Source organism: Alligator sinensis, unplaced genomic scaffold, assembly GCF_000455745.1.
Source record: "Alligator sinensis unplaced genomic scaffold, ASM45574v1 scaffold1849_1, whole genome shotgun sequence".
Lineage (NCBI taxonomy): Eukaryota > Metazoa > Chordata > Crocodylia > Alligatoridae > Alligator > Alligator sinensis.
In genome coordinates, this window is record NW_005843648.1 from 18,284 (window position 1) to 40,086 (window position 21,803).

Consider the following 21,803-nt stretch of genomic DNA (forward strand, 5'->3'; position numbering starts at 1 on the left):
GTTGGATGGCTGACATTTTTTTTTTGGTCTACCCTAGGAATTGGTTCTAGTAAACTGTCTGATGAGGTCAGTATCTGATGAAGAGAACTACAGCTCATGAAAGCTTATTTTATATATACATTTTTTATATATTTATAGATATGTTATATATATATATATTTAGCTTGATATATATGGTTGCTAGTGGTTGCCCTGAAAAAGGATATATATATCAAGCTAAATATACATATAAAAATATCTATAAATATATTAAAAAATATATAAAATAAGCTTTCATGAGCTGTTATATATATATCAAGCTAAATATATATATAACAAGCTTTCGTGAGCTGTAGTTCGCTTCATCAGATACTGACCTCATCAGGCATATCTATTTACTTTGGTTAGTCTATAAAGTGCAAGTCTATATCTATATCTATCTATAAATACATAGGTATCTCACAAGCTTTCATGAGCTATAGCTCACTTCATATATATTTATTTTGATTAGTGTACACACACTTATACACACACATGCACATGCACAAACACTTTGCTTAGTCTACAACATGTAAATCTACCTTGCCTTCTACTACACTAGGGAGAGCTGAAAGATAGCTTATCCAGTCATCTCTTAATCTGCTAACAGCTACCATTCTCCTTCTTCCAACCCTCACAGAAGGCTGATGGTAAACATAGGGAGGGTAGAAATTAATCCTTACAAGTCTTTCTCCCAGCTAGAAGAGAAAATGATTTTTTTCCTTACCTTTTCTGGATCTTCCTCCTCCTAAAATCCTCAGTTTTTTGCCTCTTTGATAGTTCTTGGGCTCTCCATTTTTATCTTTAGCAACCTTTTGGAGGGACCTGGTAATTTATTGCTCCTCTTTTCCAGTGTTAGAAAACTGGCAGGACCCCTTCCTTCCTTGAGGACCATGTGCCTTGCTGTACGAGGAAATGTGGTACTGTGACTCAGGTAGACTTTCTGCTTCATCAGCCCATTTGGGGATCCATAGTGAAGATCTTTATTTGCTATCCTTTCACTGTCCCTGTCCAAAAACAGAGATAGGAAAGAGGGAAGTCACTCACACCAGAAAGCACTTGGAGTGAGGGGCAGAAAAATTACTTGCCTCTGAAAACCACCATTGCTCATTTCTTAACTGTCTGATTCATACTGACATTATTTTCTTTCAGAAGACAGAGCTGAAGTTGCATCTGCAAGTAAATGACTGGTAAGAAGATGTACTTTCTCTGTAAAATGCTTTTTTGCTTTTTTTGGAATGGCTAATTCTAAAGCCAGATATTCTTGATCTAGTTCTAAATCATACACACACAGCGCCTAGAATCTGCCATTACATAAGAGCTATCAAAATAATATTATACATGTTTGAGGTAAATTATAACAAATTTAGCTTCATGATGCTAACATTTAGAAAAGGCAGTTTCAAACAATGAGGAGGCATCTAGTCAAAAGGGAAGATATTAAACTGCTTAGATTCCTCATGGAGATACCTAACGTAACAGTCACAAAAACAGGAATGTAAGGGAGGGAGGTGGATATGATTGAAATGTCAAGATTCAAGAGATTATTTGAGTCAAAGAGGTGCTCTTCAGAAAATAGCAATTGAGTGCCAGTGAAGTCAGTAAAAAGGACCATAAATTAGAGCAGCTGAAATGTTAGTATGTATAAATAATTTTAAAAGTACAAAAAATCTAACACCATTATACAGAGCAGTGGTACAACCTCACATGGAATGCTATTTTATGTTCTGGTCACCCTATCTCAGAAAAGGCATGTCACTGATGAAATAGAAGAGATTTAGCTGACAAAAATAATTAAAGATGTGAACATACTTTTATCTTTCCACTTTACCTGTCCTCAGCAGACACTGGACTTTCTGCTGAGAAAAATAGAAAGGTTCCTAAGATATAGCAGAAGCAGTAAGCTGTTTAGGAAGAAGCATGTTCAGTTGTTCACTCCAAAGTTGTGGGTCTGGGTTTGTCTCTGTAAACTGCAAGGTGAATCATAATTCTTTATGGAGTCTGACAAACTACAACTGATGAAAATAAATTCATATAAATTTTGATGGTGAATCATAATTCTTTATGGAGTCTGACAAACTACAACTGATGAAAATAAATTCATATAAATCTTGATGGTTGACACTGTGCCTGTGTGATTGCATGTCCTTTTGTATGTTCCAGCTCAGAAAATCTAGATGTGCGGTTAGGGTATGATCTTTGTGCTGATGAGCAAGAGTTCCTGCACAAAAGAAAGAAGGTGGTTGCTAGTGCCCTGAAAAAGGTTCTCCAGCTGAAGGAAGATCTACATGAGCATGAGGTCTGAACAAGTGACTAAGGGTGGGGCTATTAGAAGGGAGACTATGTTTCAAATGTTGTGAGGATGGATCTGTGCAGTTCCCTGCAAACTTTCCCCTTTAGTCCTTATATGTTGCAGACAAATAATTTGAATTCAGTGGAACTGGAATAGAATGGAAACTTGCCAAACTGCCATGTGAAAAAGAAAGTTGGAAATGTGGACACTGGGTTGTGGATAGAAATAGCTGTCTTGGGGTTATATTAGGGTGGGCCAAATCATTTTGTCCAATACTGTGTATTTGACTAAACCTCTTTTTCTTTCCTTTTTCAAACAATAAATGTCAGTCTCCTGCAGAACACTTTGATTTATGCTGAAGAACCAAACTGCAACTGAAACCAAAAAAAGTCTTAAAGTAGAAGAGTTCATTCCAGAAATGCTTCTGTAGTACTTCCTACCCCCAGTCTCTTCAGTGGGTAGAGCTCCTAAGCCAGGCATACATCTCCAAGGATGTATCATGGTCAAGGCGTTGGCTATTATGTCCAGTGTGGTGGCTCAGCAAGAAACAAGACCCTGTAGCATCACAGAAAATGGAGCTTGGCCAGAGACCATGGTCCATAAAAGAGATGGAGCATCTGAACTTGAGCACCTGTGGGACTGCCCTGTTGCAGTTCACACTCAAAATTTGGGTTATCAAATAAAATTTCTCCATTTTTCATTTTTAACCAAAAAGTCAAAATGCTCCATAGGAGAGGGACAGTACCATTATCTAGATGACACTTGTTCCTTCAGATGTATTTTAAATTTAATACTTCCCTTCCTTGCTGTGTTTCTACTAGGATAATTCAGAAATCATTTTGTTTAATAATGTTTCAGTTAATAGCAGTGAGTAGATTATGATGTATTTGAATCCATTCATCATTTGATTTATTCCAGTTTACCTGACTGACGCTGGCCGCATCTACTTGAAACCCTGACTGCTCAGTAGTCCGTGACTACTGCGCAGTAGCAGTGTGTGGCAGGAAGCTTGACACAATGCTCCTGGGCAGTAGTCACAAGCTACTGCACAGCCAGCATCACAAAACAGCCATTTTTAGGTGTGACTCCACAGTAACTCTGGTTACTGAACAGTCATTTAGTATTTGTTTATACAAGTACGAAATCCCTGCTCAGTAACAACTGCATAGTGTGCATCTCATGTAGACGTGGCCTCTGAGAGTCAGATTCTGATCTGATATAAATCTTCGTAGTTTCACTGGTAGCAGATCAGGGGAGGAAAGGAATTAAAAAGTTTTGAAGTTTTTTTTTTTTTTTACAATTTAGCTCAAATGAAGGAAATCCACAAACATTTTCTTAAGGTCACTTGTCACTATTTTCAATGGATGAGACCAGCAATGCTCAACCCCTGGCCCACAGACCAAATCCAGCACATGGAGCCATGGCACCTGGCTTGCAGGGTTCCCTGTGGGTCAAGAAATTTGGTGGTGGGGAAGTGATGTCAATTAACACTGCCATCCCTACCCCACTGCCAAGTTTTCAAGTCCCATGCAGCTGGCTCAGGGCCCAGTCTGGGCCACTGCCACATGATCATATCTAGCCTAGCTGAGCCAAGTCATTGCTAGGCAGCCAAGGGCAAGGCTGGGCTGTGCCTTTGCCATGCAGCTGGATCCAGGCCCTCCCAGCGTGGCTGAATTGGGGTTGGGTGGACCCCACTCCGTGTGCAGCTGGATCACTGGGCTGGCTACTCCTGGCATGGTCAGAATGGATGTGGGTTGTTGCTGCACCCCTTGTGCCAGATTAGGCCCTCACTGTGCCTGCTCTGCATGCCAGATTGGGCCCAACAGCTGGATCTGATCTGTGGACAGCCTGGGCACTGCCCACCTGACCCATGGCACAAAAATGTTGGGCACCACTGGATGAAACTATACTTCTGAAGATTGGCTAGAAACTGACTTCATTTAAGTGTTCTCCAGTAAAATCTACTGATGGGACATGGGGTTGGACTTTTCTGTGTAGACAGGTGGCTACATTTTTTAAGGATAATGCTTCCTTATTTTAACAGGTTCCAGTGATTGCTGTTATGACGTCAGGTGGAGGCCTCAGAGCGATGACTTCCATGTATGGCCACCTTTTATCTCTCCAGAAGCTGAATCTTTTGGACTGTACAACTTATATCACTGGGACATCTGGCTCCACATGGTGAGGCTAAAAATGCTTTAGGGTTTTTTTTGTTATATTACTAGAATGAATGGCTATGTGCAGTGGTGCTCAAACTTTTGGCCCCATGGGCCAGGTGGGTGGTACATAAATGCATATCTCATTGTTAATGAATTACTCTAGTTAACTGCTAAAACCCATTGGAGTTAGCTATTTAAAATAAATTCCATTTGGGATTGCTAATTCTCACAGTTTTGTTTCCTTTTTACCACTGTCCTTCTACAAGAATTAAAATAATTTTAGAAAAACTTAAAATCTATTGACACAGAAGTTCTGCTCAACAGCAAGACGGTATCTGCTCCTCCCTACTATTTTTGCATATTCCCAGCTGAGGCCCTGTTTTAAACAGACATGTTGCTTAGACTTACTCCAGAGTTTTAGCAGGGGAGCCAAACAATATATTTGAAAAAGTTAAAATTCACTGTCTTGTACAGGAATACTTCCACTAGACAATTGGTTTCAGATTAAATTATAGTAGATTTTGCATTGTCAGGTATTACCAGAAATGTCTGTATTATCAGAACAATTTGCCTTGCATTGCATTTGCTATGCATTTTCATTGTCAGAAATTTTCCTTTGTCAGAAATACCCCCTAGATATTTTTCTTGGATCTTGTTCAGACCAGTAGATAAGAATTGGTTGAGGATGTGAAAGTGATGGGAAACTTGGGGGGGAAGTGATTATGACATGATTGAATTCATGATTCTAAGATGGGGAAAACGAGGTCAACAAAAGATGCTGGATTTCAAGAGGGCAGATTTTAATTGACTCAGGGACATACCAGGTTAGGTACTGTGGCGAGACAGACTGAAGAATAAGGCAGCCCAGGGGGGCTGACAGTTTCTAAGTATTGGAAGCTCAAGAATAAGCTATTCAAGCATGATAGAAAAACAAGAAGAATGGCAGGAGGCTAACGTGGCTTCACAAAAAGCTTTGTGGATGCCTCAAATTAAATAATACATATAGGCAATGGAAGGAAGTTCAAGTCACTAAGGAAGCATATCAAGTAACCTCAAGAACTTGCAAGGACAAAATCAGGGAAGCAAAGATAAAAAATAAGTAACACTCAGCAAAGGAAATTAATGGCAAGGTCTTTAAATATGTTGGTCAGGAAAGAAAGACTTAGGAAGTTGTGGGTTCATACTAGATAGCTAGGGTGAGCTACTTAAAGAAGATGCAAAAAAACTGCTATGTTGCCTCAGGCTTCACACAGACAAGCCACAACCAACTGCTAACAAAAATTATGTAGGCAAGAAAGAGGAAAAGTTTTGGGTTATGATAATGAAAAAGAATGTCAGAGAGCTTTTGATGAGTTTGAATGAATTTAAGTGTGCAGAGCCTGATGAACTTCATCCCAGGGCATTGAAAGAAACTGCAGAAGGAATCTTGGAGTCATTGGGAATAATATTTATAGGCTAGAGACAGATATTACACATAAACTGATTTAAGTGATCAGAAACTGGTTTAAACCTGTAACAGAAAAGATGTTCAGTGCACATAAACCAGTTTGAAAATGTGTGAAATTGGTTTGAGGTAAACCTGGTTTATCTTTTGACCCAAATCAGATTGAATTGATTTGGGTCAAAATGGTTTATGCAATGTCTGTCCCAGACCCCTTGCTGTTTTAAGTTTAACCAGACTCCCCCAGCATCCTGGCATGCTCTCTGGGCTGGATAGGGCTCTCTGCTACATAGCAGAGCTAGCCCCTCCTGTCTGCTCCTGGCTGCAGCTCCAGCAGAGACTACAGGCATCTGCCTGGCTTCCCCCTGCTCCCCTGCTCCCCTCTGCCTTACACAGACACCTCTCAGTGTTAAGCAGGCATCACCCCTCCCCTCTGCCTTACACAGACACCTCTCAGTGTTAGCTAGCAGACCACATGCTGGCTATGGCCCATGCTGTGGGAGACAAGGCAGGCAGGACAGTGCCACTTAAGGCTTTAGGAGCTAATCAACAGGTCAGCCAACCCTCCATTCCTTCTTTGGAACAAGTTGCTTAAGAAGAGCTTAAACCAATGAGAGAGGCTGTTGTTTTCTGATGGGATGATAAATGCTGATAACAGAGCTGATAAATGCTCTGTTATTAAGGGGGGGAACCCCTCCATAATTAGAATATCCTGCTGGGGCTTGGATGAATCCCGCCCCCCAGCTCAGCATTGTAAAAGGGAGGGAGGGCTGCTCTAGCACCTCCCAACTTGTAACCTGAGCCACTGCAGGCATGTGCCTGCATTTCTGGGATGCCTTTACAGTTACAAACTGATGTATCCTAGCCTGGTTAGACTAACCTGCAAAGATTGAATCAATTCAGGCTCAGGCTTTTTGAATGTCTGTCCCTAGCCAAAAAATTCTGGGAAGCAGGTGAGGTTCCAGAATCCTGACAAAGGGTCAACATAGTGCCTCTCTTTAAAAAAGGCTAAAAGGAGGACCTGGGGAATTATACACTGGTCAGCCTGACTTCAATACCCACAAAATTGCTGCAGAAAATTATAAAGAAGTCAGTTTGTGATCATCTGGAGGAGGAAAACCAGGGACATCATCCTGCCACTTTACTCGGCCTTAGTGAGGCCTCAGCTGGAGTATTGCATTCAGTTTTGGGCCCCCCACTTCAGGAGGGATGTGAATAAGCTTGAGAGTGTCCAAATGAGAGCTACCTGCATGATCAAAGGCCAAGAGATCAAACCTTACGAGAAGAGGCTGAGGGACATGGGACTCTTTAGCCTGGAGAAGAACAGGCTCAGGGGGAACTTGGTGGCAGCCTATAAGTATATAAGGGGTGTGCACCAGGATCTGAGAGAACAGTTGTTTACCAGAGCTCCCCAAGGGATAACAAGGTCTAACACCACAAACTTCTGGAAGGCCAATTTAAACTGGACATAAGGAAAAACTTCTTTACAATCTGTGTCCAGGTTCTGTTACAGACTCCCCCCAGAGGTGGTATAAACACCTACTCTGAACTCATTCAAAAGGCATTTGGATGCTTATCTTGCTGGGATTATTTGACCCCAGCACACCTCCTGCCTATGGCAGCGGGGCTGGACTCAATGATCTTACGAGGTCCCTTCCTGCCCCTAATGTCTATGAAATCTATGAAAAGCTTATTATGAACAGTCAGCATGGATTTATTGAGAACAAATTGTGCCAAAACAACTTGATCTTCTTTGAAAAAGTAATTAGTTATGTGGATTACAGGGAAGGCGGTGGACATAGAATACTTGGACTTTAATAAGCCTTTTTATAAAGTCTTACCTGACCTCATAAGCAAATTGGGGCAATGTGAACTAGATAAATTTTACTTCAAGGTGGATACGTGGATACCATATGTTGCCACCCACTCAAGCCTGGGTTACAGAGGCGATGCTTTTGGTCCCCTCCATGTTGGGGGGGCGGGGAAGGGGGTGGTCATGACCACAGTCACGGTCACTCCAGGTGGCGGGAGTGGGGTGCGGCATCTAGGGCTCCCCCAGTGCAAGTCATAGCATGAGCCATAGCCCCACTGTGCCTGGCCTGAGCACGGGCAGGCTAAATTGCACAACGAGGCTGCACACCACCGATGCACTGTGACGCTAGTGTATGCTCCCTGCTCGATGCCTGGGAGCATTATAATGAAACTCGCTGAGTGCTAAGTGGAATCAGGTATGAATTTAAAATGAGCATTACAGTGAAATAGTGCTAAACAAAACAGCATTAAGTGGGGGTGCCTGTATTTTCATCTGTAATAAAAATATTTACATATAGTTGCGTACCTTTTATTTTTAATTTCCTGATGATAGGAAATTTAGTGTTCAACTAATGAAACAAGGATTCCCATAAACAGAGAGAGGAACACTTTAAGTGGGGTACCCTGAACATTAGTGGTCAGAGTGGAGGTGGGTGGAAGTATCTTCTGGCATCTCTAAACCAAAGCCAGTGGAGGCCAACAAGGGTATACCAGGAAACAGATCACTCAAGATCAGTGGGATTCAATCTTTTGGCCCTGTGGGCCAGATGAGGAGCACAGGGCCAATCTGTGGTCTGGATCAGACCCTGTGAGCCAGGATCAGGCCCACACTCCAGTCTTGGTTGGCCCCCAGGTACCAGGATTGGGCCCCACATTGCCCCCATGAGTGGGGATTGGGCTAGGGGCCCTGCATCACCTGTGCCCAGCCACATGTGCTGGGAATAGGCCTGTGTTGCCTCTGTCCGGCTGTACATGCCAGGATTTGGTTCCAGTGCCCTATGTCACCCCTATCTGGCCCTATGCACCAGGAAGGGGACCTGCACTGCCCTGTGTGCTCTAACACACAGGTCCATGGGTCTTCCCATGGACTTGTGGGGAACCCTGTGGATTGGATGACATGGTTTGGGGGCCAGAACTGCCCTGGAGGCCAGGGGTTGAGCACCCCTGCTCTAGATGTACCCTGTTCATATGCTCTCCCTCTAAAGCATCTACTATTGCCACTCTCAGAGACAGGATACTGGGCAAGATGGACCATTGGTCTGACCCAGTATGGCACCCCTCAGTAGTGTAACTAAGGTGGGGCAACTGGGGCAGCAGTTCTGGGGGTGGGTTCAGGGGTGGTTTTTGCAGGGGTACAGAAAAGTATCATCAGCTGCTGTGGTTGTACCAGCAGCACTGGGAACCAGAAGTTGATGCTGTCCTACGTGCCATGCTGCCATGTTATGTCTCTGGTATTCATATTCTTACATTAGCACCTAAATCCTAATCCCACTAAAGTCAATATAAAATCCCCATTGTTAACTTTTCATCTCTATTCTTCAGGACCATGACAGATCTGTATGGAAATAGCAACTGGTCAGAGAAAACTCTGGAAGGGCCATTAAAAGAAATAAAGAAACAAGTGACAAAATGCAAGCTAAATATTATATCCATACAGCGCCTGAATTATTATCACACGGAGTTAATTGAAAGGGTAAAAGAGGGGCTCTTCTCTTCTTTTACAGCACTGTGGGCACTTATTCAGGAAATGTTTTTACATGATGAGGTATGTACAATTCTTCCATGAGTATTTTCCAACTATGTCAATCTTTCTCAAACACAAGGATATACAGTCCTAGGGGCATGTGGCAAACTGATAGATATGCAAAAGAAGGGAATGAAAAAGCAGAAGACGGGAAAGGAGAAGTATACATGGAGAACAGGGAAGACAAGAAAATGAAGAATATTCTATATTATCTCTTAAGCCATTGGAGAGGTTACAGTGACATAAAGTGTTACTTTTTTCTAATCCATAACATGAAATCATAACAATACACAGCAGCATAACAACCTTAAGAAAGAGTACTGTATACAATCCCAGAAAGTTTGAGAGCCAGTGCGTTATTCCATATCTAAGGAAAATCCTTTTTTTTTAATTTTGGGTCTTCAATTGTATTTTATGTATGGACACAAACATAGGATCCCAAAATGCAAATGCTCAGCATTGTAGGTGGATAGAGTTCACTGGGATATCTAAGTGACTTAAAAGGCTCAGTCCTATTTTCAAAAGTGACTTAGGAGCCTAACATCAAGATTTTTGGAAGCTTCTAACGAGCTTTGGGTGCCTGAGGCATCTTAAATAACTAGGTTTTCAGAAAGTGCTGAGCAATCACCTTATACAGATGTCTCAGTCAGGCACTAAAACTCTGAGGAACAGAAATCACTATTTATTCTTTAAATCTTGGCCTAAGCCTCCTTAAAGGCCAATAGAGCTGAGATGCCTAAGTCACTTATACCCAGGAGGACTTTTACAACCTTTTCTCTGATGCCTGACGAAGGATGTTCGTGCCCAAAAGCTTGCAATTAAAGAATTTTTTTTTTTGCAAAAATCTTGTTGGCTTAATAAAAGATATCACCTCTGCCATGAGCCCTGATTGCTTAAGTCGCTTAGGTGCATTTGAATGTATAGCTATGCAGAAAGCACTGGCACACAAGTTTAGAAGCTGCTCTGAAAATGTGTCCAACAAGTTTCTTTTTCCAGGTATTAACAAATTTGTTTTCTGTGATTATCCAGGTATGTCTGTCAGCACCTTCATCTGACTGGATTTCAGATTGTTTATTTTGTCATTTCTGTCTTTCCGGTTAGCCAAATAAGCATAAACTCACAGATGAGCGTCAGGCTGTGGATCAGGGTCAGAACCCCCTGCCTTTCTATGTAGCCCTCAATGTTAAAGATGAAGTCAGCACTTTTAAGTTTAGAGGTAAGACTTGAAACACCTCCTTCTCTGGCTGAGGGAAATCATCTGCTTCTATGAAGCAGAGGGACTTGAAGAGATTTTGGCAAAAAAATAAATAAAAAAAATTCCTGCTAAACTGTAACTAAGGTGGGCTTACTCACTGGAGTGCAGAAGGATGACATGTCTCTAGCTGTTGTGTGCTTATTACTGTTGAGGATGATAGGAAGGATGCTCTAATTCAGGGGTCCCTAATCCCCAGCCAGTAGGCCAGCTCCAGCTCCTGGGGCAGTGTCATTTAGCCTGCAGGGCTCCCTGTGGGTCCCAAAATTTGGTGGCACCACTCCCTGGCTGCCAGATTTCCAGATTTATGGGGAACTGTGGGTCCTACATGCTAGATTAGGGTACATGAGGCTGGGCTGGGGCAGGGCTGGGTGCTTGGGGTCTGATCCTGGCCTGTGGGAACAAGGGGTATGCTGCCAGGCCCCAGGGCCTGATCCTGGTGCGTGGGACTGGGCAGGAGAAATGCAGGGTCCCAGGGCCCAATCCTGGCATGTAGGGTGGGTGGGTGTGGCATGGGCTGCCTGGGCAAAATCCCTGCATGCGATGACAGAGCAAGGACCCAGGGTGTGATCCCAGTCAGAGTGCAGCTCAATCCCAGCTTGGGGGAGCCAGCTGAAGCTGCACAGGGCCCACTCCTGGCATTCATGGCTCCATCTGGCTCATGGATTGGCCCTACACTACTCATCTGACCTTCAGGGCCAAAAGCTTGAGCACCACTGCTCTAACATAATGTAATTGGCAGGACCCTTGCTTTTGGATTCAGACAATAGTGAATCCAGGAACAGGGCAAGACAGGTGATGTTCTTCTGTCACTTTGGCTGCACTGTGCATGTGCAATGAGCTCTGAGTTCACTGCCTAATAGGGGTGTGCGAAGCAGGCCCTATTCGATTTGGATTCAGATTCAGCCCAAATCAGGAACAGTGATTCAATTCGTTGATTCGGATCACTGTTCCTGATTCGATTCGGCCAAATCCAAATCTGAAGATTCAATGCGGATTTGGAGAATCAGCGATTTGGACATAGATGCAACTTTAAAAGTTTTTTCTATATACCTCATGGTAGCAGGTGTGTCTCGTGATCACTGCAGTGCTGGGGCACATGGAGAGTCCAACAGGAGTGTGGGGGAGCCCTCCACGTGCTTGGCTGTGAACCTAGAAGTGGACTGGAAGTACTTCCGGTCCACTTCCGGGTCCACTGGGGAGCGTCCTGGGTGGCCCCCCCACACCCTCCAGCTCGGCAATCGGCCACAGGGGGACCCTAGGTGGCCCTGCTAGACCCAGGAGGCACCAGTCGCCAAGACGGAGAGGTAGGGGGGGTGAGGAGCCCAGTGGACCTGGAAGTGGACTGGAAGTGCTTCTGGTCCACTTTGGGGTCTGCTCCCGAGTGCACTAGGAAGCCCCCCATACTTCTGTGGGATGCTTCATGCACCCCAGCATTGCAGCGTTCACGAGCTCCTGCTACCTAGAGGTATGTAGAAAAAACATTTAAAGCTGTGTCTGTCCAAATCTCTGAATCTTTCCGAATCTCTCTGAATCAATTCAGAGGGTTCCAATTTGATTCAGAGAGATTGAAGTGTCCTCTGATTTGATTTGGATTCAGAGATTCGGTCACTGAATCAGGCCGAATCTCTGCCAAATTGAATCAGGGACTGAAGCTTCTGCCTAGTTAGTATGGGCTCCTGCTGGAGCTTATAGTTCACCAGCTGGGTGGTGGTGGTGGAGGGAGGCGGGGGGTGTTGTAGCCAAAGACCCCTGCTTTTACATGGCTCTGGAGCTCAGGGTGTGTTGTAGCCAGAGCCCCCTGCTTTTACATGGCTCTGGAGCTCAGGTGGTGAATGTTGTTGTTGTTCGCCCTGACCCTCCCTCCTGAAGTGAAATCCTGGTAACTTATTCCTCATTTATTGGGAGCTGAAATACCACCATTTAATTTTCATCTATGGCAGTATAAGAGCATGCACACAGGCAGTTACCACAAAGCAGCTGACACACAGCCGTCTCGTTTTATCTCATAGTAAATAGTTTGGCTCTGCCCTTCTCTACCTCATGTCTCAGTGGCACATCTCTCTAAAAATGGGGATAGGGCTTCCTGACTTCACTGGGGTGCTGGGAAGATTAATAATTTTGAGTTATATGGATATGTCTCTGATGACAGTGCATTGCTATTTCTAGAGATACAGGTGAAAGGGTAGGCTATTTATTTCTAGAAACGAAATCTGGGCTTTGGAGTAATTCTGAGGTCCAATTTTTTGAAAACCTTGACCTGAGCGTCTAGTTTAATTCAGGTTAATACATAAGGCTTCAACAATGGATCTCCCAACTTTGTTCCTGAAAAACTGAAAAAGTCAGTTCATTCTCCATGTGCATCATCTCTGTTTTTATAGACGTGGATATGTGATTTGGGTTATAAGCTATAGTCAGCCCCGAGCAGCTGAGAACACCAAATTTCCTTTTATGAATTGCTATATCCATTGATATAAGTGTCATTCCCTTTCTCCATGCTCTGTGCATTGTAATAAACATCTTTTGTGTCAATCCTTTTACAGAATGGGTGGAGTTCTCACCTTATGAGGTGGGATTCCCAAAATATGGAGCTTTCATTCGCTCAGAAAATTTTGACAGTGAGTTCTACATGGGGAGGCTGGTGAAGAAGTTCCCAGAGTCCCGGATCTGCTATTTGGAAGGTGAAATTTATTAATGGAAAATAACCTAATGAAAAAATGTGGTTGTGAATAGCCGGTGGCTAATGTGCTGCAGTACGAATTAGCTAAATCAGGCCAAGTTTACTTCTGAACCAATGAAGTTCAAAATTGCCAGAACCCAACTCATCATTCAGACCGTAACCCTAACCCTCAACTGCAACATCAGTTCTTTCCTGTCACATCTGCCTATTCCCTGCCCAGCAATTATTGATGTATTTCATTCCTCATATCAGCTTTGCAGCCCCCTGACACATTTAAGCCCCTTGTTCCTCAGTGTGCCTTTGCATCTCCTGCAGCTCCAGGAATCTGTTGTTCCCTCTGAGGCAGGGGTGGGGAAGAGGTGCAATGTAGGGCTGTGCAAAGCTTTGGGTGCTGATTCGATTCAGAGGAGATTCAGCCTCATTCGGTGGCTGAATCTCTGAATCCAAATTGAATCAGGGGATCAATTAAAAGGTCCAAATCGATTTGAAGCTCTTTGAATTGATTCAGAAAAGATTTGGAGAGCTTTGGTGATTTGGGCAGTCCCTGCTCGCTGCCCCAGGGAGATGGACCCGGACTCCATGCTGGTAAGTAGGGGCGGGGAAGGGGAGGCTGGAAAGCGGGGGGAAGCCATGGGGCCAGGCCCCATTCCCCTGCCTGCTTCCCCAGCTCCTCTGAGCACCCCGATCCCCTCCCACTCCCCCATACCCACCGCCCATGGCTGCCCTGCCTGTCCCAGCTCCCAGTTGTTTAAAAAAAGGCCCCGACTCACCAGATGCTACCAGGCAGGGGGGTGATCCCTGCTGCCCCCTGCTTCCCCATGCCATGTTGGGGGCTCTGCCATGAGCCCCCCAACCCCTGCCCGCTCTCTCAGACCCCCTTGGCTGCCCTGCTTGCCCCAGCTTCTGGCCCTTTAAACCTTCCCCCACCAAAACCCCTGACTCACTGGCTGCTGCAGCAGCTTCAGGGTTTTGAGGGGCTCGTGGAAGAGCCCCCCATGCAGTGTGGGGCAGTGGGGATTGGCCCTCACTGGGCAGGAGCTGGTGAGACCAGGATTGGGTTGTTTTTGGTTTTTTTTTCCTAAAGGGTCAGGAGCTGGGGCAGGCAGGGCAGCCGTGGTGGGGAGGGAGGCTGAGAGAGTGGGTGGGGGTTTGGGGACTCGTGCCAGAGTGGGGCAGTGGGGGGCAGTGGGGATCGCCCTCCAACCTGGCAACAGTTGGTGAGTGCGGGCTTTTTTTCCCCAAAGAGCTGGGGCTAGGCAGGGCATCTATTGAGAGTGGGCAGGGGATGGGCCCTGTGCGATTCAGAGATTCAGCTGATTTGGCAGCAGCCAAATCTCTGAATCATATTTGGCCAAATCGATTTGGGACAGTGATTAGACTTATTGAATTGAATAATTCGAATTATTGAATCGAATCACTGTCCCCTGAAGCAGCCGAATCTGAATTGGCTACAAATACTAGCTGCTTCACACAGGCCTAGTGCAATGGTCTTTTTTTTCCACTGGAGAGGGTAGGTTAGCCTCACAAGCTGTTATCACTCTGTGGGCATGTCTACACAAGACACTTTACTTGAGATTAGAGCTAATTACTATGCAGTAAGCATCACTATCTACACATGCAGATGCTTACTGTGCGGTAATTTGCTCTTATCATGAGTAAATTTGCTTCCTGAAAATGCAAGTTACAAATTTACTCTTGATTACTTACTGCATAGTAGCACACGTAAAGATGGCTGACTGGGAGCAAATGTGCTTCCAGTCAGCAGGACAGTAGGGGGCAGGAGATTGCTGCCTGCTGCCAGGGTGGGCTCTGCCACTGGAGCCCAGACTATGTCCCCCTGTCCTGGCAGCAGGGAGCTCCCAGCCCCTGCTCCCTGATCATGAAGCAGAGGCTGGGAGCTCCCTACTGCCAGGGCAGGGGGACATTGTCCCCTCCCAGGCTCCAGTGGCGGAGCCTTCCCCAGCAGCAGGCAGCTCCCAGGAGCAGGGAGCAATGTCCCAGCCCCTGCCGGGACATAGCAGTCTTTTGGCCCCATGCTCCCTGCCAGCCCCTGGGCTAGCACCCAGGGGGAGCCTAGAGCTCCCTTCAGCTGCTGCAGGGACCCGGTACAGGGCTGCAGGGAATGGGAGTAGTCTGCTGCTAGGAGCAGCAAATCTGCTCCTGCATCCCTGCACATGTACCCAGGAGAGTTTATTTTAGAATACTTTATTCTAGAGTAAACTGCTCCAGGATTATTTGGATGTGTAGATGTCTCCCATTTCCCAGCCCTGGGTAGGGGGGAAAGAGAAAGACCTCAAGGGGAGGAAGGAACTATATAGAGCTACTGGGCTCTTTCTGTCTTCTCTTCCTCCTAGAAAAGGGTATTAGCTGCCCCCTCTGCTCTGCCTCTAGCCAAAAATTTGGCCCTGCTACTGAGGGATATGAGGGAGCTCAGTCAACCTCCCACAGCAACCCTGATTGGCTGGTCTATGCAGAAGATAGACAAGAAGGAAAGGGATTTTTCTAGGAAGGGCTGAAGTTTGAGAGGTCTAGAGCTTCTCGCATCATTAACTGGTTCCGACAGGGCCAGTCTTAACGCATCAGTAGTGTGCCAGATCTCTGCCAGTCTTCACAGCCAAAGTCCCAGACTTGCTGTGTAATGAAAAATACAACATTATAGCACAGTCAACTCAGATTTAATGTGTTCTTGATGTAAGGAAAATATAGGTGAGGTATAACACACTGGATAACTTGAGTTCATGAAAAGTTGTTTCCATGTGGTTGGACTTACAGGTCTCTGGACTAATGTCTTTACTCGGAATTTGTTGGATGGCTTATTCTGGTCTTCAAATCCAGAAGAATTTTGGGATCGATGGGCCAAAGACATGATAGATATGGGTGAGAGTTTTCAGGTTATTTTTATTCTTGACTAATGGCATAGTGACATACATTAAGAAGACAGAGGGAAGATACATTCCTGTTACTTTGGCTGCTGAGTCGTCATAAACTCTTCCTAGACACCAATGTATTACCTGTGTTTTTTTATGTCTCTGTAGTTATTACAGGTTTCCCTCACCAACCATGGTTTTGCCAACCATGGTTTTCAGTATCCGCGGTTAATATTCTGTATACCATTTTGGCTATCACGGTATACAGTTTTGAGTGACCACGGTTTTCTGTGGCTGTGCATCAACCCACCAACCCCCCTGGCCTTGCTCATGCCTTTCCTCCCCAACCCATCCCCCTGCAGTTCCTGGTCCCCCAGCTGGAGGTGCCTGCCGGCCCTGCTGGAAGTGCGCGCAGTGGTGGGGAGCTGCCCTACCCATGGTGGCAGGGAACAGCAGGCCCAATCACCACTGTTCCCTGCTGCCCTGCTATCCTCCCCTGCAACCCAGCATGTGGGGATCTTTTCACCCGCTGCTGCTCGCCCCGCGCTGCCCTGGCAATGTGCCTTCTGTGCCTGCTGTTGGTTTGAGGGGCACAGCCCTGCGCCACTGCACTCAGTGCAGCCCGGTGTGCAGGAGGTGCGTTACCAGGGCAACGTGGGGTGAGCAGTGGCGGGTGAGGAGATCCCCACATGGCTTCTCTGCTCCCTGCCGTGCTGTGTCACAAGGGAGGGAAGCAGGGCAGCAGGGAACAACAGCCCCAGCTGGGCTGGGTCGTGGGACAATCCGAGCCTGGTGGCTCATCTGGGGGTGCAGGAGGGTGGCTCCCACTGCCACTGATTGGTCCATGACCCAGCCCGGCCAGGGCCTTATCCACAGGCTGCTGACCGGGCAATTGCATGCCACTGGAGGTGGGCACAAAACACCCTCGCCCTGCCAATCAGATGGGTGGGGGTGGGGAAATGTCATGGTATGATGTGTGGCCCCCAGGTAAGAGGCCAGCACACCAGGGGAGATGCTGCTGCCACGCCCTGGGTGTGATCTATCCCTGCCTGCCAACTTGTACCCCTTATAACCTGTCTGAGTACCCCTAGGGATATGCCTATGCCTGGTTGACCACCCCACATATTAAAGTTAAGTAAAAATTATTTTTATACACTATACTGTACAGTATTCAAGTCCCTAACCCCATTTTCCCATAAGCCTTTAGTTTTACCAACCATGGTTTTGCCAACCACAGGAACTTTCTGGAACCTAACCCCTGCGGTTGGCGAGGGAACCCCGTATCAGTCAATCTTCCAGTATAGTTTTCTCTTACATCAGATGTACTCCAATCCCATTGTGGTATTATGCAAATCTTCTTCTGAAAGACGTGGTCTTTGTTCTGCATTGAGGGCATGTAGGACAAGAAGCCATCAAACAGGCAAACAAAATATTAGGGGTTATAAAAAGGGAATTGTAAACAAAATGGAAAGTATCATTATTCCCATTATAAATCCATGATGTGTCCACACCTTTAATACTGTGCCTAGTTCTGGTCTCCGCACCTCAGAATGGGTATAGAAGAATTAGGGAAAATACAGAAAAGGGCAAAAAGGATGATTAGTGGTATGGAGGGGCCTTCACATGAGGAGAGATGAAAGAGGCTAGACCTATTCAGTTTATAAAATATGTTTGAGGGGGAGCATGATAAAGGTTTACAAAATACTGAATGCTGAAGAGAAAGTGTATAGGAGTTTATTATTTACTGTGTCTCAGAGCACAAGAACTAGGGGTCATAAAAGTAAACTAGTAGGTAGTAAGTTTAAAATTAACAAAAGGAAGTTCTTTTTCATACAGTGTCTACATGTGCATTTACTGCGCAGTAACTTACTGTGCAGTCAGTGGTTTTTTTGGCTGGTGTCTATATGTATAGGCATTACAGCGCAGTATGGCTGTGTGTGTACCGACTAGGGAGTAAAATTATTCCCAAATTAGTCCACACAAACAGGATTACTGTGCATTAAGGCATCTACATGTGCCTTACTGTGCAGTAACTACTTGGAAGTAAAATTGCTACCTGCATGATGCAAGTAGTGATACTGAGTTAGCGTAAGTTGCCATAGTTACTGTACAGCCTGGGAACACACATGGGTGTAGACACATGCCCGTACTGCACAGTAATTTTTGGTTGATGGTGCATGTGTAGATGTGTCCATTGTGTAACTGAAGTGTGGAACTCATTGCCACCAGATGTTGTGGAAGCTGGCACTTTAGCCAGATTCAAAAAGAGATAGGACAGATTTTTGGAGGGATGGTACATTAGTAGCTGTTGAGTGTTGGGGTTAGGGGTACAGCTTCTGAATCACAACTTCCTAGACCTTAAATCAGGCTTGTCCAACATGCGGCCACCAATCCATTTTCTGTGGCCCATGGTGCTGCGATGGGAAACGAAAGTAAACACTGTTTACTTTCGTTCTCACCCCTTGTCCCTCCCCTGGCCCCTCAGCAGCTTCCTAATGGCTGCTGAGGGGCTGGGGAAGGGACAAGGTTCCCACCTGCACCGGGTCAGCTTGATGTTGCCGATGCAGTCTGGCTCCTCTCCTCTCCCTTCATTTCACTGTCCTGTCCTAGCCCTGCCCCTCCCTTCCTCATTTGCATGCTGGTCCCGCCCTGTGCCAGTCGCGCTGGCCACATGGGTCGGAGCAGGTCACAGTACAGCGGGCGGGTGGGTGCAGGGGGTGCGGATGCTGGCGTGGAGGGATGCTGCAGCTGCGGGACCGCGGGAGATGCTGGTGCCGCTGCTGCTGTGGCTGTGGCTGTCGGGGCTGGAAGCTGGCACCACTCCCACTTCCCCACATCCCCCCTGAGCCCACAGACATCACACTGGGGTGGTGAGTCACGGGCCCTGGGGAGGGAGGGAGCCCTGCTGGTCGGGGTTGGACTGCCCAGGGGGAGAGGGAGCAGGGGGGTGTCCCTGCTCATCCCGCACCCCCCTGTAGGTTCCCCACATGTCCCCCTGGCTGCTGAGCCCAGGTGCACAGGTGTGGGAGCATCCTCAAGGCTGCTCAGATGGCAGGGAGGACATGGCGCGGTCAGGTGGCGCCCCTTGACCTTTGCCTGCCCCCCCAGGCTGCGGCTGGACTGGACAGGCTGCGCAAGCGCCTGCTCCTGCCGGCCCACTGGGTGATAAAAAGTTCATGATCCGGCCCCACATTCAAAAAGGTTGGACACCCCTGCCTTAAATGCTGCAGGTTGTGAGAGGAATAGTGGAAAAAAACCCTGGTCATACCTGTTGCACTTATAACGCGGGTTTTTAAACCTAGTGCTTTAAGAATTGACACAACACTTGGTTGATTAATAGCATGAAGTCCTGCTTTAATAATTACCAACAAGCCACAAAACTAAATGACAGAAAAAAGACTATTTCCCAATATAAAATGAGCTATTACAGAAAGTCCTAGTACATATTTAGCTGCAGCAGTGTTTTCTCACCAATGCAGGTAGGGAGGCTGGTTCAGTTTTGCAGCCTTCACAGAGCATGGGTTCTTCACTCATGGGCTGGGTGCAGGGTGGCTTCTTGATCTTTCCTGGACTGCATACCATGCTGGCAGTTCTGTCTTGCTTTTTATACTGTTTTAATTGTATAGCTTCAAAGCATTTTTCCTTGATGGTTGGTCGATTAAAGTCCAAACAAAAAAGGGAGGAAAAGAGTGACCATCACATTACAATTGTTAAACTGCCTGGCTTTTTTTTGGATTTGTCTAGGTGTGAAGACTTACGTTTCTGGCAGCCTCTGACTAGCTCGTCAATTAAATTTGATGGTTCTCAAGTGGCCAAACGGGGTGCTAAGAGGCATTGGTTACCCGACCTGTCTTTGGGTATTTGTTTATCAATGGGGCAAATTTGCAATAGCTTGGACCAGTGACGATCTATTTACAAAACTTCAGACAGGCATTGAATGACAGACATTTGTAACACCTTAGACATTGGATGCCTGTTTTGAGAAATGTGAGCATGTCACGTACAGGACATTTGCCCTCTATTCAGTGCACCTTTTACAGGTTTTGTTTGAAATGCACATTTAGTCTTGTGTCTTCTTTAGTTGCTAGTTCAATTGAAATGTATATGTAGCTTCCTTTCCTTTTCCAGTTACATTGGCTCAGCCTTTCTATCTTTTGCTCCTTAGCTTAGATATAGACGTGATGAGTATGTCTGGTCTTTGCCAACAGTTTTCCAATTGGACTCTGATACCATTGTATTACAGTTTAACTATTTGCCTGCCACTTTGTCAACTAACTAGTATTGTGTTGCTATTTTTTATGTTTGGTAATGGCACTATGAAGTAGAATTGCTTCTTGTGGGATGCTCAGTATTTCCCTGTAGTGTCTGAGAGTCAATAGCACTGTCCTTATTTTAATTTTTTAAAATCTTTTAAGCAATTCAAATGGAAGTTCACTCAATTATAAAGATCATGAAAATCAAATAAAAGCAACAGTAATAAAAAAGCTATTATTTCACACACCTATCAAGCCCTATTTCTGGCCCATCTTTCCACTCAATGACAATTCCAAACATGTCTCTTTAATCTCATTTTTAGGAGTAAATTTTAAAAAATATTTTAATTTTACTTTTGACTCATTATTTCACTTAAACTGTCACTCCGCAAAGGATAAGGTTTGTTAGTGATCCTTTGATCCTCAATAAGGTTATGAGGCAAACATTTGCCACTTGAAAGACAAGCAGAAGGCAGGGCAGGACTTAACTGATTCTTAAAAACTAACTTCAGGGAGGCATCTAAGGTATCTAAGGGATCTGGCATCTGGCCCCATAGCAAGGCTTGGTGAGAATTGGAGTTAGGTAGTCTGTTGTTGGAGAGATGTCTTTGGAGATTGAGGGGGTCTCTGTAAGCCAGGACAGGCTTGTCCCCCAAGGATAACTTGAGGTAGTAGTGACTTCAGGTGCCTTTTTTAAAACAGAACAAATCTATCTTAAACTGGTTCTTTAAAATGGGATTATATGTTTGTGTTGGGGCAGAGGGGGAAGAGGGAAAGATGTGAAGACTGACAGAAGAAGTTAATATGCAAATAAAGATGACGTGATGATGATGGAATAAAGACACCTACAAGGTTTTTACAAGGTTTTTGACAAAGTTCCCTCTCACTTCCCCTTCTGTATTTCAGATAAAGAAAATAGTTCTGACATCTACTCCACTGTCATCAAGCCTCCGTCAACTTTGTCAGGGAAACTCTGTGAAATCTTTGAGGACATTATGACCAAGCGCCCACTACTGGGAGAGACTCATAATTTCCTGAAAGGCCTGGAATTTCACAAGGGCTATTTCCAACAGAAAAAGTTTACTGAATGGAAAGGTAACTAGCTAAGCATTAGTCACACTTTGGAGGGGAAAGCTCCAAAATTGTTCTAAGCGTCTGTTTCCTGAGAATTACTGCTTGAAATTATCCTGAAATAGACTCATGAATCATACTTTCTGATGTTTGAAGAGACCTGGGCTACAACAAACACTTGTGCAAGATGTTTGCCATTCTCTCTGGCATTCC

General features: G+C 45.4%; 1 protein-coding gene across 1 annotated transcript in view; it reads left to right on the forward strand.

The window, feature by feature from the left end:
* Positions 1–21,803, forward strand: part of LOC102377714 (cytosolic phospholipase A2 beta-like) — a 49,276-nt gene that overhangs the window by 15,157 nt on the left and 12,316 nt on the right. The window contains exons 10-17 of the mRNA XM_014527568.2: positions 1,171–1,208; positions 2,182–2,317; positions 4,356–4,492; positions 9,266–9,488; positions 10,569–10,683; positions 13,263–13,400; positions 16,172–16,276; positions 21,426–21,614. Coding sequence (XP_014383054.1) covers positions 1,171–1,208; positions 2,182–2,317; positions 4,356–4,492; positions 9,266–9,488; positions 10,569–10,683; positions 13,263–13,400; positions 16,172–16,276; positions 21,426–21,614 — 1,081 coding nt within the window. The remainder of the gene's footprint in view (positions 1–1,170; positions 1,209–2,181; positions 2,318–4,355; positions 4,493–9,265; positions 9,489–10,568; positions 10,684–13,262; positions 13,401–16,171; positions 16,277–21,425; positions 21,615–21,803) is intronic.